A 17,712-nucleotide genomic window follows, 5' to 3' on the forward strand; every position below is an offset into this window, starting at 1 on the left:
AAAGAAATTCTTAAAATCAAGTAGAGGAATAAGAGCAACTGTTATTAGAAAGAGCCACAGTTTGACTGTTACTGACATTACCAAAATATCTGCAGTGATGTAATTATTAAAAGAAAGTGATTCCAGATGGAATAATGGAGATAGAAGGAGTAAAAAGCAATGAGATTGTGCATGTGGGTGTAACTTGAATGAACAGAGACTGTATGAAACAATAACAATGTCTTGTGGAGATTCAAGGTAAATGAAGCCTTAAAGCAAAGTCAGTAGTATCGTATATGCCAGGAGGGGGAACTGTATGTAGTGGTGTAATGCTTTTATATTTTTCAGGCATCAATTAATCACCAATTAATGATACAATCTGATAAATTGGAGAGGCATGTGTTTATCTATAATAATTGTTAAAAGAATAGTAAAAGAGTATGCAGTTTCTAAGTTGCAAGTGGAAAAAGAGTATAAGTATTAAATCAATTGACAAGAACAGAAGGGAGAAAAAATACATATGGGAGGTAAGACAGCTTTTAGTGAAATGATAAATTTAAAACTGAATATAATAGTACTTACAATAAGTATACATGGTTTAGATACAGTAATCAAAATAGTGTGACATCTTGTAAAGATAAACATATAAATAAATGGAATAGAATAGAAGTCCCAAAATAGGCTCTCGGATATTTGGTTTCCTAAGAGGCACAAACATAATGCAGTGGGAAAATAATGTATGGTCAGTGGTATATATGTATGAAAATAACAGAAACAAACTGTGACACCTGCCTTAACACACAAAATTAATTCAAGATAAATCATAGTCTTAACCGTGAAAACCAACTGATCTTCTAAAAGAGTGTGGGAGGGCAAAGATTTCTTAGATAAGACACAAAAATTACTAAAACAAAGGAAAGAATCAATAATTTGAACTACATCAAAATAAAAAACGTTTGCAATTCAAAAGATGCCACAAAGAAAATGAAAAAGTAAGCTGTGGACTGGACAAAGGTGTGACAAGGGTGTACAGTAGTAGAACCACTTCTGTAGTGTTAGTAGGAGTCTAAACTTTTAGAGCCACTTTAAAATTGTTGGATGGTAATCTACTGAAGTAGAGATTTGCATGTCAGATGACTCAGGATTCTGCTCCTATATTTGTACACATCAGAAATGTGCAAATGTACACCAAGAGATTTGTGAATTCATAGCAGCAATATTCAACAATAGAATAAATTGGGCATATATTTATACAATAAAATACTATTATATACAATATAGCAATGAAAATGAATTAACTGTGGTTACATGAACATGGATGATTCTCACAGATATACTGCTGTGTGGAAGAAGCCCAGTGAAGAGAAGTACATACTGTGTAATGTACTTGATGTAGAGTTTGCAAAAAGGAAAGCTAACATGTAGAACCTAGGGGTGCATACACATATTTAGGGGGCAAACTGAAGAAGAGCAAGAAATTATCAGGAGAATTTGTTCATTTGTGAGAGGGAAGAGATGGTGATTGGAGTGCTGGCAGTGTTCTATTTATTGACCTAAGTGTTTATGTGGCTTTGTTTTATTTTATTTTTTTTAAACTCAGTTTGTTGGATAGTACTTTTGTTCCATGTGGGTTTTGTGTGTTTCATTCATAATAAAAGTGATTTAAAAGAAGAATATGTAATGGAATGGGTAAATGCTAGTGTCTTACGTAATGAAGGAATATTACAAAACGTGTTTTAAAACAAATTTTAAATGTTTATTTGTGTGTATATAAATACAGGAAAATTATGGACCAGAATGAATGGTAACAGTGGATATCTGGATTTTATGCAGAATAGCCACTGTTTTATAAGTAGAAAATGCTTCATTAAATGTTATTTTATAAAATTAACACTGTGGACGGTATCATTCTCTCTAGAGAATATTAGGTTATTTACACAGCCTTGTTTAGGGAAGGATTTAAAGCTGCCTTATATGAAACAAATAGTACTTGAGCAAAAGACACGTAGACAATCAGAGACAGGTGAGGCAATAGTGATGGTTAAAATATACCTTAGTGACAGGGCAAATAATGGAAATCTTATCATTCTTGACTATCGCCTGCACTCAGTAGTTCCTTTATCTTTCAATATATAAAAGAATAGTACTTTTTTGAGAACTTAATTAAAGGAGAACTGCAATTTGAGTCTTTAAAAAGACAATATTATCTAAAGATATGGAATTTTGTCAAAACACTCAGCCTTCTGTGATTTTAGTTGTCTATTAAAAAAGCAACACCTCCCCCCCAGGGTTGTGTAGAGTGTAACAGTGTAATAGAAATGCTTAAACAAGGGGTATTATCATACATGATTTGCAGAACCTAGTTCTGGGAACTGTGAGGAAGGCAGATTGGCATTGGGATTAAGAGTTTGGGTTATGGGATTGGATCTATATTTTGATTCCCAGTGCTACCTCTTATCTAGATGTTTAATTGTGTGTTTTACTTAAACTTCTCTTCATTCATTTCTCCATCTTTAATATAAGAACGGTAGTAATGCCTGCCCCAGAGAGTTGCTGTGAGGATGAAGTAAAGAGCTCAGTATAGCGTGAAGCACAAAGTAGATGTAGAGGTATTTTAAATGTACATTGGTTTACCAGCAAAAATAGTTAAAAGCATGGGATAGTAATCACTTTTTTTTTTTTCATATTGGTGGCCCTCAGAGCCCATAATTTCCTCATTGGCATATTCAACTAAGACCAGATCAAAAATATTTGAATTTAAAAAATAATAAAAAAAATATAACAATAAAAATAATATAAATAAAATCAATGCAGTATAATAACTACTTACTTAGCTTTTACATTGTATTAGGTATAATTAATCAGGAGGTGATTTAAACTATACAGGAGGATGTATATAGGTTTATATGTAAATACTACACCATTTTATTTAAGGAACTTAAACATCGTCACATTTTGTTATCTAGTGGGGTCTGGGAATCAATCCACTGTGATGGAGCCTAGGACGCAGTTTTCGGGAACTTTTTTTTTTTGGTAGATGATTACTACTGAGCCTACTGCTGCCACGTGTGTTGTCACTTATGGGGATATTTGTATCATTAGGCATAAAATGTTGTCTGCGTGCTTGGTAAGAAATTGGAATTAGGAAGAGAAGAGAACTATTCTTGAATTTAGTTTGCTGGCTCCCCACCCCCACCAGTAATGTTCCAGAGTATCTGTTCTCTCTCTTCGGATTCTTTTCCATTTTGCATTATTATGTTCCTGCAAAATAATTAAAATTGGTGATATTGTACATCAAGTTGTGCTTCTATTTTGGTTTTAGAGAACAAAAATGGCTGTGCATTTCAAACTTGTGTGGGCGGGGAGGTGAGGGAGAGTAGCAGCTGTGTGGCTGTTACGGAAAGTCCTCTCTGACCAGCAGTGTGGGTCCCTAACTACACAGAGCTGTTCCACCATGTTTTCCACAGATCAAGAGAGGTTGTGCCTTGCACCTGGGAGGTGTCCAGGCGTAATGCTTTGTAGGAGTATCCTGCTTTATCTGTCTGTCATTGGTTTTCTACTTACCAAGCTCTAGAAATACTGTGTATTGGGCACAAGGATTTTGAACCCAGTAGAGTGTAGACATTTAAGTTTTCTAGATTCTATAGCAAATGAAACTTTACAGTGAAAGTATTTACTTTCTCGTGCTCCTTTGCAGAGGCTGCACATTTGAGAAGAAGCAGCACACAGCAGATGTAATGTCTTCTTCCTTCTTAAGATTTTACTTGCGTTAGGTCTGCATCTGGGAATGTGAGGACCTCTCCCGGGTGTGAACGTTGCATTGCAGCTGCGTCTGTGCTAAGCTCTTCTTAGTGTCTGCTGCACTTGGCCCTCCTCTGATGTCCCTCACGTTACTGAGTGTCTAAGCTGGCTGGGCCTGGGGACACACTGAGTTAAAAGTCCTGTGTGTAACTAGTTTATTGTCTATTTATATACCTGGAATTTGAAGAATGTTCAATGCAATGTAAAGTGAGAGTAAATGGCACCCCATCATTGTTTAAAATCTACAAGGGAAAGAACACACCAGTTTCTGATCTCTAGGCACATCCAGTAAGTGACAGGCAGGCGAATAATTTTAGGGAAGCTGAATGCAGCTGCCAGCGAAGAGAATTAGAAAGTGTGGAAATGGACAACCCCTTCCAAGCATTCCGTGCCATACCCTCCCCATCATTGTGGAGCACCTTGTCGCAAAGCCCTCCCTCCATTGTGCCTCCTCCTTACCAAGAAACACAAAAACCTTATGTCTTTGTTTTTGAGGTTACAAATAAATAAATAAATAAATAAGAGAGGGAGAGAGAAATGTGAATTTGTACACAAAGTAAGAAGCATGGGGGCCAGTTCAAGTCCTCCTGTATCGCTCAAGTTCCTGGGTGTTTGAGGAGCAGCAGCTCAACAGTGCTGTGGGACCCCAGCTCCCTCCGTCTTCCGTCCTGCCATCCTCAGCATGTTGGCTTTGTCCTCATGCTGTTTGCACGTTGCTGCTGTGCTGTGCTCCTGCTAGGGAGGGTTTGATATTGCTCAGATGGCTGCAGGGTGACGAGCTAATCTGGGAAAGTAGCATGGGGAAAGGATGCAAGCAAAACCGTTTTGATGAGGTTGTAATAACACATCTTAGATACTTGGTGTACATTAAATGGCTGCATTTTACAGTCGCTTATTACATTATCCTATAACCACCACACAGACTAAGTGATACACTTAATATTACTGTGAAGATTCAGATTATGATCACCTACATTTCTAGAAAATACGAGTACTTACCTGTTCCGATTCTTTTGCTTCTTTTAAATGTGTGTGTGTTGAAAGTTTCTTCTACGTCAACTCCTGCCCACCTTATTTCTTTGATTTTGATGCTGCATTTCCCCATACTCTTTACTTTGGGAAATTGTGGATGCACAGTGAATAGTGTTGACTGATTGTGGTGTTCAAGGGAGACCTTCTAGTTATGCACAGTTGTTTTCTCCTCTCCTCTTTAGCTGAAACCATATTCTGTGTGTTGAGTTTACATCATAAGTTCTGCTGCTTTTGGCCAAAACAGATCACACACTGGGGAAGGGGGTGGAGGGGTAGGGAGAGCTGTAGCCCTGGGATCACTCTTCCTACCTCCCCACCTGCCCGGTCTTTCCCTCCAGTATCCATTCTCAGCAGCAACACCTTGGAAGAAATACAAATAGTATACACCAGAGTCAATATCATGGTTGCACTAGAACTCCTTTCCTGATCTTTGTGGTGTGACGCTGGTTCAGAACACGCCTCTGTAAGGTTAGCACGTACGGGAACAGAGGCTGGACTGGACCGCTGCTTACAAAGACCACTTGTTTCTCCGCAGCTTTGTTTAATTTAATCAAACAAAACCAAGTATTTTGGACCCAAGTCTTTCTGTGGTTATCTTGTAAGTCAGTTATTTTCTCTTGTAAATTCTAGCCAGTTCTAGAATTACACAATTTTTCCAATGTAAGCTAGAACCTTCTCCCAAACCCTTTTGGCCAAGGAAAACTGGCTTGCCTCATAGGCTCTGTCCAATGGTTTTTGCTGAAATTGAACGCTAACCAGTTGAAAGACTTTTTCATGTCTTTAACATGAAAAGGATAAGACCTTGTCTTATCCTTGCCTTATACAGTACGTTTAAATTCTGACCAACTTCTCACTTTGAACTATTTTTTTTTCTTGAACTTATTTCGCCACCTGTCTCTTAGTCTTCTCATTATGGGCATCTGCAATTACATTTTACTTTATTTGTAATTTAGTTTCCTCTTTGTTAGTTATTGGTTTCTGACTTGTCTATTCTAAACAAATTTAATTTCATCATATTTTTTGAAATACAGACCCTGACATTTTATGTACCATTAAATGGTTAATAGCATAAATACATTTTGCTGTTCTAAGAAGGGGTCTTTATTGCAAATATATATTGAACATACTTGTTCAATAGTTTACAGAGATTTGAGCCTCATTTTGCCAAATTCTTTTCGGATTATTGTCAGCAACCCTACAAGGTGATACCATTTGCATGTTAAGCTCAGGCAAGCTAGGCAAAATCTGAAGATGTTGTATCTAAAACTGGCTCTTTCCAAAGTGGTTTCTAATTTTAAAGGGAAATTGAAAAAATCAGAGTTATAACGAATGTATAATTGTATTCAATCATTTCTCTGTAGTTTTGAGTTATTGAAATAGTCCTTTATATAGCAGTTTTCGTTGGTGACCATTTAGGGTATTCTTTTTAACCTACTCCTATATTTTGGTAAGGGTGGAAAGGTCCAGAAGATGACAGCACTGAGGCAGTGGGTATACCAGTATGGTGTCACACTCTCAAATCACCTGTAATGAGCTGAAGAGGCTTCGCTTATAGATAAAGAAATTCTTTATTATTATTCTCAGTACCTTGGCATACTACAGAAGTTGAATTATTTAAAGTGTAATCTATTCAGACAGCATTTAGTAAGAAAATAGAAATAATTGTTTTCAAGATAGGATAAGGTAGATATGTTTTATCAAAAAGAATATCAGTGGGGTATTGATTGCTTTTTAGTGAAAGAAAAATTCTGTTCTATTTCTAAATGTTAACAGTTACGAGAGGAAAATTCCCAGTTGGGAAGAACATTTTCCAGGTTTCTTCATTGCCAAGTGTTTGACATTTTGCGGTGTCTTAGAGGAATAAGGCCTGTAGCAGTCCTTGGGAATGACTCATCCAGGGGTCCCTGCTTCCTGCTGTGAAAGCTATTTTCAAGGCACTCCGGTATGAGTGCGAATGTTCCCCGTGGTCTCTGTGGTACTTCTAGTAAGGACCGAAGTTTTCCCCCTGCAACTGGAATAGCCACAGAAGAGGATACCTGTCTGCTGACAAATTGTGGAATGCTGTCAATGAAGGAACTGCGTGTTCTCCTGTTCAGGGAGTCAAGCTCTGTTGTTTATTAATAAGCCTTGCTTTCTTGTGGTCCCTTTTAACACCATCACATGCTACAGACATGATTTAGAATCACTCTAAAGTTTAAAAAAAATCCAAATAATATGATAGTTGCTTTGAGACCATCCACATTTTTCCCCTTTCCCTTTTTCTCTCTCTTTGACCTAGCAGCAGGAAGCCTTTGTTTGAGGTGTTCATCTGGAACAACTTTTCCACACTTGTTTTCATGTTCCGTTAGATTACAGGGCAGCAGGCCTACCTTTGAAGCTCCCTTCTCTTTTGTTTCTTTGCCGTGCACTCCAGTAATTAACTTTGTCCTTCTTTTATTTGTTCCAGTCAATCGCAGGCCACTCTGCTGAGCATCTTCTCCCAGGAGTACCAGGTTAGAAGTTTTCTCCTTTGTGAGGGTTGACAGGTGCCTAATTGAATGATGAATGTCCCTTTATTTCTTTGTAATTGAACTGCCAGCTCTCTGATTGGGTTGGAGGATGTTCTCCTTTCCACATCAAGCACCGCCTGCGTCTCGGTGGAGGCCTGCCAAGCCTACCCATCCATCTGTCTAATAACATCTAGCCTTTGCTTATTTGGTGGACCTGTAATAAATTATGCTAAACCATTATTATTCTGACAATAATAATTTCCCTGTGTTGCGTGGTTCCATGTGCTAAATGTTTGCTGACTTGCACTGTCAGTGCCGCTTTCCATTGCTGACAGAGATGATGATAAATGACCATTGCTGGAGTGGCAGAAGGCAAGAAAGGCAGAAAATGGAGTCATTTATCATGAGATGACAGGTGTCAGTCAAGTGGCAAGTCTCTATGGAATGACTTTTTGTAGTTTTCAAATAAGTTGTTTTTAAGCAATGTTCTTCCTGGTTAAAAATGGCAATTGGATTGTAAAACTAGAGTGCAGAGGACTTAGATGGAATTGAATCGAGGGAAAATTAATACATAGGTTGAAAGAGAGAACAAGTTTTTCTTTGCCCTCTACAACCCTAAGCAAACTTATTTAGATTCAATTACTATGACCCTGTTGGCTTTTACATATATACTGTACCTCATGGTACAGTCTGATGACATCTCAGCCAAGCAACAGAGATTACAATGCAGAAGGGGGAAAACCTCCTACCACCACCCAAATCCCCAAGCTTGCCCAGTATGCTCGTCATTGGGGTCAAGAAATATGTCATTCTTGTTTTGAACCTGATCTGTGACACAACATAAAGATTTTTTTGTTTTGTTTCAGAAGCATATTAAGAGGACACATGCCAAACATCATACTTCAGAAGCAATTGAAAGTTATTACCAGAGGTATGACCTTCCTGCCCCACTAGAGGGTATCATAGTACCTATTAATTGTAATAATAATTATGAATAAATTAGATTATTAAATTAATTTTTATGACATAGCTCAAGACATTTTAAGTATGTTGTTATGTTGTTTGAAACCTTTAGTATAATTTTGAATGAGTTTTTAGTGCTTTGTTTTGTCAATAAGCTGGTGCTGACATATGTGTGTATATACACAGACCATGTGAGATGTAGTTACAAAATTATGAAATTTCAGTTGGTTACTTGAAACTTACTATAAGCGCATGTCTCGTCTAAATGCAATATGGTGATATATACATATCTCTACATGTATTTGTGAATATTCTCAAACAGATCTTTATTATTTTAGATAAGCAAGTTGGAAAATAAGGTTGAATTTTTATGTAGTTGTATATTACATCATAAGAATGGTTATATCCATTTTAGAAATGAAAAAAAGATGTATTAAGTAAGGACACACAGAGACATAATGCATAACCATCACATTTTAAAGGAGCTTTGTATTTTTAAATGAAAATGTGGGTTTTAAACCAGCAGCACCTAGGGAATATTTTAATTTCAGCCCAATTTATTACAAATAGTTTCAACCTCGTATTCTGAAACAAATAGAATCTTTAAAATAGCTCTGGATTTTTTTAATTTTAAAATTTTTCATTGTGATGTGACTGAATAATTTATAACACTAAATGCTAATGGTTTGCATTAGGAATTGTTCATTGGTTTCTTAAATATTTCAAGGGCACATTGGAAAGGAAAACTGTTTGAAATATGCTCTGAAATTATTACACTTAAGATTGACACATCAACCTTTCTGTGGGGAGAGTGACAACCCTGATTTTTAGATGAATGATTTTTATGCATGAAAGTTTTATGAATGAAATAAATATGTGGATAAAATATTGGTGTCTTGTTTCTGTAGAGTCATTTTTTTTGTAAAGAAATTGAGAGGCGGACATTGAACAGAAAAGTTATTGAAGTTAGACTTTTACAAAATTGTTCACTCTGCCTTATGTGGTTGGTTTTGAGTGGTAATATCTGTTAAAGAAAGGTATGCGCACATTCTGCACATATATACACCCATTTCTATGTCTAGTGGAATTCCCAAAACAAGTCCGTGTAAAGATCGACTTATACAAAAGCCATAACCTCCTTGGTGAAATTAACATTTAAATTAAAGTCATAACCTAAATCATACATGTAAAATCAAGAATGGCCCACGAAGTGCTGTGAAACTGCCAGCTGCTTTGGCATCAAGACCCTCCAAAGAAAGAGCGAAACTTACCAACATGCAAAAAATATATTCTTGTTTGTGAATATTATAGTCCTGAGCTGCCATAGAAAATGGTATGGTTTTATATCCAGATTGTAATGCCTCGTCACATGAACACGGGGGAAACAGAGTATTTTAAAACAAAGTGTACTCTCTTCCTAGAAATTTGCAGGTCCACTGCCAGGTGATGGGGCTGCCCTGTGCTACTCATTAATTAGATGATTTCTAAGATCACTGAGTGCTACATTTTAAAAGCTTAGTTTCATTAAAAAGTATCATTAATTATCGAAGTATGAGGATACTTTTGTTGGATTATCTGATACTTTTGTTGCCTTATAAATCCAACAAAACATATCCTCATTCTTTGATCCAGGCTAGAAATAATTTCTTTAAGCATGGTTACTCAGTGATGGACAGCTGAGTGGGAATGCGGGAGTCTATTTGTATTTCTTTACATTTATTTAAATATGAGCCTTAATTGTTTCAAAGAGTTACAGCATTTGAAACAAAAACATGAAGTTAGATTGTGGACAATTCAGAAGAAAGCATTCCGACCACTTTCCGCCTTTACTTCCCTACTCCCTGACTTTCTGCCCTGTACTTTTTTACCTTTCAGACGGATTGACCGTAATGGCCTCTTGTTTTAAATGTGCAGGTTGAATGTCCCAGTTTGTGCTCAGGTAGATAGGCCTTGAAAGGTTTCTGTTTGTTGCCCAGCTATTAGAATAAAGTCAAATTGTGTTACATCAGAACATATTTAAATAGTTCTGAAATGTTAATAGTCGCTTATATTTCTTTAAAGAAGTAATACTCCCTATTGTAAAAATTGAGCACGTTTGTGATGATGAGAAGGAGGAATGGATGTCTTTAATTGTGCCAATCAGAGATGCCTGCTAGTATTTTTCATTCTCGACTTTTGTCAGCCCATTTTTTAATAGATGAGGTCATACTACATAAGCTATTGTGAATCTTGAATTTTATATTTGGAAATATGTATATGATATAACATTATTTTGAAAAAAGATTTTCATAGCTATTTTATTGATTGCCTTGTTTTAGCATACAGAACTATGATAATTTACTGAATTGTTTCTCTGTTGAACTTATGTTTCCAAAGTTCTGATATTGTAAACAATACTGTGATCAACATCTTGATGCATGAGTCTGCATTTTGGATTAGTTTCTTAATATTTCTGCATATGTAATTACTGGTAAAAACCCTTAAAAATTATTATATGTTACCAAATACTGCCTAGAAATTGTTTTATTCCTACTAGCAGTATAAGAGCATTATTCCTGTGTCTCTGCATTCCTGCTAGCATTGAGATGATGTAATTAACAATTCGGAGTCCTTACTTAATGTGGTTCCATCATGGCTAACTGAAACTACATAGCATCCTGGTAGCATAGTATCCAGAAAAGGTTTTCTGAGGCTTTTGAATTATTGAGGAAATTTCCTTAGTTTTCCATATTTATAGACATAGCTTGAGTATTGATTTTGAAAACAACTCTGTATTCTTTTCACTGTACTAATGCCGTTTTATTTCCAAACAGGAAACGTTCTTGGTAGAATTTATTTAGGCTTGCCTAAATTGGTACACGTGGGGTTATGTACCTATACACCTCGTCGGTCAGATTTGCAAGTGCTCCTCAACAGTCTGAATATGTATCTCCCATCTCTTTCTCCCAGCATTCTGGCTGAAGGGCCAATGTTAATAGCTTTAGAGAGAATGAGATCAATTGAATTTCATTGAAATGTTTACATGGGAAAAAGGTGGGTTCAAATACAATATTGAAGTCGCCATCTTTTTTACTGGCTGAATAGTATTCCATGGTATACCTATACCACAGCTTGTTAATCCATTCCTGGGTTGGTGGGCATTTAGGTTGTTTCCACATTCTGGCAATTGGAAATTGAGCTGCGATAAACAGTCTAATGCAAATGTCCTTGTGAGAAAAGGATTTTTTTCCTTCTAGGTAGATGCCTAGTAATGGGATTGCAAGATCACATGGGAGGTCTAATTTGAGTTCGTTAGGGATTCTCCCATTAAAAAAGATGGAAACTTTACATCATTTGTATTAACCTGGATGGAGATGGAACACATTCTTCTTAGTAAAGCATCACAAGAATGGAGAAGCAAGAATCCAATGTACTCAATTCCAACATGAAGGCAGGAGATGATCTAATACAAGGGGAGGGGAGTGAGGGATGAGGAGAGGGAGGGGGATAAGGGGTTACAGTGTCTGGCACACCTCTTGGGGGTGGGACACAATTATAAGTGTTGTCAGACTTTACCTGACAACACATCAGTGTGCCCTAATTCTTGGTGCCCTCAATGAATCCTAAACAATAAAAGTATGAATAAAAAATACAATATTGACAGTCGATGATAAAAATTAGTTTCTGAAAATTTGAACCAGTTTTTTCAATTAACACAATTTACTTTGCATTTACTATGTCCCATTGACTATACAAATGTGAATAAGACGTAGCGTGTGCCTTCAGCTATTTTGTTTAGTGGGAAAACAGCTGTGTGTGTAAATATGTAAGTGCAGCCAGGGAAGTGCTAACAGGTATGTCTATACAGGGTGCCATGGGAGTTCCAACGATGATAGGTATCCAGTGCAGTGTGAACACGTGCCGTCTAGCAGTAAGAGTTGCCTTTACAGTTTGTTAGGAAGGACCCGCGCTCCGAGCTGAGAGAAGATAGGGGCGGAGCTATGGGTATTCTTGGGCCAGGGCATGGAGCACACATGAGGAAAGGCAACGTGAGCCTGCAGAGGCAGGTAGGTGCCCATCGTCTTGTGCAAAAGACTGGGATTATATTTTTTTTATTAGGCAGTGTGGACCCAGTGGTAGATTCTAAGCTTTTAGCAAGAAGTACTCCAGTCGCACTTTCACATTTGGAAGATAATTCTCTGGCAGTGTGAGGGCTACACAGGTGAGCACTTGGGAGTGGGGAACCTTGAAGTCAGCTGTTAGTGTGGTTCTGATGAGTGGCAGTCTGGAGGGAGGGGCAGTGGGCATGGGCTCCAGAGATCTTAGTGTTGGGGTCAACAAAGGTGGTGGTGAGATATGAGCTTAGCATAGAATTTTGGTAGGTTTCTAAGGTTTTACCATTATAATTACTTTGAAAATATTAAAGATCAAGTAACTTTGTCTTAATATTTGAAATAGGAACATATTATTATTTTAATATTGGGTGCTAATGGATCTTTCACGCTCAGAAAAACATCATAAAGTAGGCCTTCTCTGAGGATCTTTCAAGGATGATTTCACTCATAGGAAATACATGTTAGTCCTTCCGTGGGGAAGCTAGAGGGTATCTAGCTTCTGTGTGAAATAGTTTTAATCGGGAAAGGAGCCCTGGTCACCTTAAGGGAGAGTTCAGACTGGCATCTGTATACTGATTACATATCACATCTTTTTTAGCGATCTGTTAGGTGAGGGTTCAACAGTCATTCATGTAACCCTACTCCAAGGAGCTTCTAATCTGGTTGGAGAGAGAAATAGACAGTTATATACCAGTGTGAAAATTGCAGAGCTGTACGTTTACACAGGGTGGTATGAGGAATCAGAGAAAAAGAGTGTTAGAATTTTCTGGTAACGTCTTTACAGAACATATTCTGTAATCAGTACGTCCCTTTGATTGCATATCTGAAAATTTAAATAAAGCCTAATATGTTGCTTTGATGAAGGGTGGATTAAAGTTACCAGAAAAAATAAATACAATGTCAAATTAAACTTAATTTTTTTCTCTAACACTTTTGAAGTGTTATGGGATATAGTTGGGAAACAAACTGAGCAACAAATGTATTCAGAACAGATCTACCTTTTTCAACATGTGAGGCACCTCGCTAGGCCTTGGGGGATCAGGGTTCCGTTTGTAAGCTGCGTTGCTTCTCAGCTGAGAGTGCACAGATGGGTTTTATCATTGCCCTGGGGTTTTGTTTCTCTTTACATGACTGACTAAGAAGCTTTGCAACTCTTTGAAATTAGGAATTTGCACTGTATTAAGTATGGTCATAGTTTGAATGTTGTATAGACTACATAGATATAGAGGATTGTTATTATTTGGTTATCTACTGTTTATTTAATTTTTTTTTTCCCTGAGACACAGTCTCACCATGTTGCCCCCTGTAGAGTGCTGTGGCACCACAGCTCATAGCAACCCCAAATTCCTGGGCCCAAGCGACTCTCCTGACTCAGCCTTCCAAGCAGCAGGGACCACAGGCGCCCGCCACAATGCCCAGCCACTCTTTTTTTGTTGTTGTTGCAGTTGTCATTGTTGTCCAGCCAACCCAGGCTGGGCTTGAACCCGCCAGCCTTGGTGCACGTGGCCAATGCCATAACCTCTGTGCTACAGGCTCCAAGCCATGTTTCTTTAAATTGGATAGAAGGGCCTCATTGGTTATTTCCAAGATAATGATTGATGCAACCTTTCTCTAAATGATATTGCCTTGTTTTATTTTCTTTTTCTTGCCTCCAAAATTCCTTATTTCCCAGTTTCCTAAATAACATATTCAAGAATGGCCCCCCTATATAGAAAATGGAGTTGTTGGAATTATTACTTTGCTTATAGGAAATTATATATCTTTATAAATAATTTGTGATATGTTATAATTTAGTATCTGTTCCTGGCAGTTATATTGAAAGACCTTACCTGTTGACTTTGTTTTTCATTCTCAGACACATAGCCTGAACTTACTCAAAAATATACCGTAGAGAAAATGTCCATACCTGATTCTACTTTCTTGGTCAATATAGTTTAAAAATTATTTAATTACTCACTTATTATAGAAAAATATGTATCTGTATTATATAATCACTTACTATAAACCAAGAACTGTGCTAGACCTAATAAGTTGATTGGAATATGGTTTCCCAACCCTCGTGAGGTTTTCCACATTACACTGGGTGATGGGTTTGAGGTAGATGAGTAGGCAAGAACAGTACGTTCTGTTATGTTGTAAAGAGATGTACAGGGTACTGCTTGACTGCATGGGAGGGGTGCTTAACTTACTCTTTGATGTGGGTAGATTGAAAAAGGTGACAGCTGAGCTAAATCAGGAGTTATCCAGGTGAAGAATGGGAGTAGAGGGCGTGAAGTAGAGATGAGGCTAGCCAGGTAGTGTCGGTGGGAACCAGATAGTGAAGAACCTTTCTGGAGCTGTGAAGAGGTTATCATTTAATCTTGAGATTTAACATGGGGCCTTTGAGGCATTTTAAGGGGCTAAATGGCACATTTGAATTTAAAAAGAAAATTATGCCAGCTTCCATGTCTGGGATGGATTTGGGGGATTTTGTTCGTTGCTTGTTTTTTTTCAGTGAAGTTAGTAGATGAAGAGAGTTAAAGGTTATTACAGAAATCCTGGGCGGAAGAGATGAGGGCGTGTGTCCCTATCACAGGTGTGCTGACCCACTGATGACAGGTCTGTTCCCTTTTTTTCTTAATAAGGTGTTGGGCAGCCAGCCTCGTGAAGCAGAGGTAAAGAAGCAAGTGCGATGGGTACATTAGATCCTTTTTGGGAGAGTATCAAGGTCATCTTATTTCCTTTCCACATCGTGGTTGTCTGTGGTATAGATAAAGCCAGACTGATAGGGATAGTATTTTTAGAAATCACCTCTGTGTTCACTTTATGTGTTAAGAGGTAAAACAAGGGACACCCCTGTGCTCATCCCTCCTGCCCCTAACTTCAGTTTCTTGGTTGCCAGTGGTTTTGAGGTAAGTTGTTTTCGTGATCCTTTTCCCTTCAATGCTGTCTTATGACAGTCGCACACTTTAACTAGAGTTGAGCGTGACATTTGCCCAGGAGAAACGTATCCACACAGGGGATGCTGACAAGTCTATGCTGGCCCCTTCTTGTCCCTGCATTACCACTTGGCTTTGTCTTGTCTAGGTACCTGAATGGAGTGGTGAAAAATGGAGCTGCCCCAGTGCTTCTGGAGCTGGCCAATGAGGTAATGTTATTGTTATGATTTTATTAAAACCTGTATAAAACCTAAGGGGCCGATCTAGAGTAACTTTGCTTAGAATTGTAATTAGCTTTAAAAAAAAAAAAAGATTTTGAGGTGCAGGAGACATCTAAATTGCTCCCTGATCTCTCTGTACTTGAATAATTGGACAAAGAACTTCATGCGTTAATAAATCAGTTGACATAATTAGTCTACCTCTTTCTTGTAAGGCAAATGTATAAACAGCTTCTTGGTTTCTTATTTTGTGGAAAATTTTAACCAAACAGTTCAGGACATGCTCTTCCTAGGCTATGTTGTCTTAATTTAGTATGAGAAATACCTATGTCAGGTAAAGAGACAGATGCCAAAAAAAAAAAAATCTATGCTAACTATTATAAAAATGAAGAGAGAAATTGTATACATAAAGATGTAGCATTTACTTGATTCATTTTTTTCTGTTAGCACACTTTTATAATAAAGGATATATGCCTTACAGAAAAGTATCTTTCTTTATATGATGAAGCATAGTGTTCTTAATAACACCAAGTCTACAGTGATTTATTGACCTATTTGTTAACTCTGATCTGCTTCTGTTTGGGGAAACAAATACCAGAATTACATTTAACAAAAAGAAACCCTACAGATTTCCCATGAATGAAGAAACTCTAAAAAGTTCATAATAGTTGCAGAGAGCATACCGAAAAAATCAAATATTCAATTCCTAAACTTTAAAATATTTATCCACTGTAATAAGAGCAATACAATATTTAGTCTGACTTGGAACTGCTTATGCAAACCTCATAGGGATAGAATGAAATGTACACTGTTTTTGTGTTGCATTATAATGGAAAACATAGAAGCAAGGCAGAAAATGTGTGTTTGCATTCAAAGATGACTCGGTACTGTGAGCATTAAGTGTTGCCGTAGTAGCAAGTTCTACGTGTTATATTAGCAAGGAAGGATGGCTTCCCTCACAGCTTCTATCTGCTGAACACTGCTGCAGTCAGCACATGAGCAATTATCTGTTACTAGATGGTTTTAATAGTCTAAGCAATGTCTATACCATCTGATAGGATAGTTAACATATAGAATGGATTTCTCTCCTCCTCCTAGCAAAACACGTATTTTATTCATTTTTTTTTTCTATTTTTGAAGCATGGTGGTTTTTAAATGTCTCCTGACTTGTTTGTTGCAAGTTGATACTATGACCAACTTGAGGCATTTGGGGTATAACTGTGAATGTGATGATTGTCCTTTATGAAAAAGAAGAGCAAGCTAACAGCATTCTAGATACAGCATCTAGAAAGAATGCAATGCAAATATGGTACTCGTTTTTATAGATGATGATGTCAACGATGTAAGTTTTATATAGTAGCAATTTATATTCGTTTGAATATTTAATGATAGCTCTGTTGAGCTTAGCTTATTTGGCTGACCTCAACTACCATCTTCTAGTAATGTGGAGAAATTTAACCCACTAACACGTTTTCTCCTACATCAGTAAACCTGTTATTTATCATGAATATGTAGCAATATTTAGCTAAAGAGAAGAAATGGTTATTTATAGATTTTTCTTCTTCCTTGGCTGTGGATTCATAGAGAGAGAATAGCAGTTTTCTATGAGCTTGCTTATGCACAGGGAAATTTGGGAATGGCTGCCACCAGATTATGGCTTCTAAACAACCAAGCTGCCATTTTTATATGATAGTTAATACTTAAATGACATATGATTGCATATGGTGACAATTGATGTGATGGTAATACTTTATGAGTCAATATATATTTAATCAGTGGAAACTGTAAAAATTGATGAGAAATATATAACATTGGTACATTACAGTTTACAGCAACTCTCTTAGACAAGAGCACCATATTTTTGTTGATTTGGAGGTTATGGGCTGTAAGTGGCCATCACTGATTTTATAAATGTGGTCATAGTACTTTTCCTGTTTTGAGGCTAAAAATGAACGTTTTAGGAAATCTCATTTTGTTAGTAATAATAAGATCAGTCATTCTGTTCTCTCCACACAAATATTTTCAAGTGAGATTTGAAGCACTATGAATTTTACTTACATGCTGAATTCTGACATGAAGCATGATGGCCCTATTTTAGAGAAAGATGGACACATGATTAATATGAAAATTAGGGAGATGCGAGTACCTGAACTAATAAGGTAGTCCTTATTCAGGCTGGACTACCTTCAGTAATTTCACCATTTTTCATGTGTCAGCT

General features: G+C 37.1%; 1 protein-coding gene across 5 annotated transcripts in view; it reads left to right on the forward strand.

The window, feature by feature from the left end:
- Positions 1-17,712, forward strand: part of CDIN1 (CDAN1 interacting nuclease 1) — a 235,866-nt gene that overhangs the window by 57,528 nt on the left and 160,626 nt on the right. For 4 of the 5 annotated variants that reach the window (XM_053595280.1, XM_053595282.1, XM_053595284.1 and 1 more), the window contains exons 2-4: positions 7,259-7,304; positions 8,168-8,232; positions 15,425-15,485. In XM_053595280.1, coding sequence (XP_053451255.1) covers positions 7,259-7,304; positions 8,168-8,232; positions 15,425-15,485 — 172 coding nt within the window. The remainder of the gene's footprint in view (positions 1-7,258; positions 7,305-8,167; positions 8,233-15,424; positions 15,486-17,712) is intronic. The other variant, XM_053595281.1, reaches the window with a different exon arrangement.

Source organism: Nycticebus coucang, chromosome 6, assembly GCF_027406575.1.
Source record: "Nycticebus coucang isolate mNycCou1 chromosome 6, mNycCou1.pri, whole genome shotgun sequence".
Lineage (NCBI taxonomy): Eukaryota > Metazoa > Chordata > Mammalia > Primates > Lorisidae > Nycticebus > Nycticebus coucang.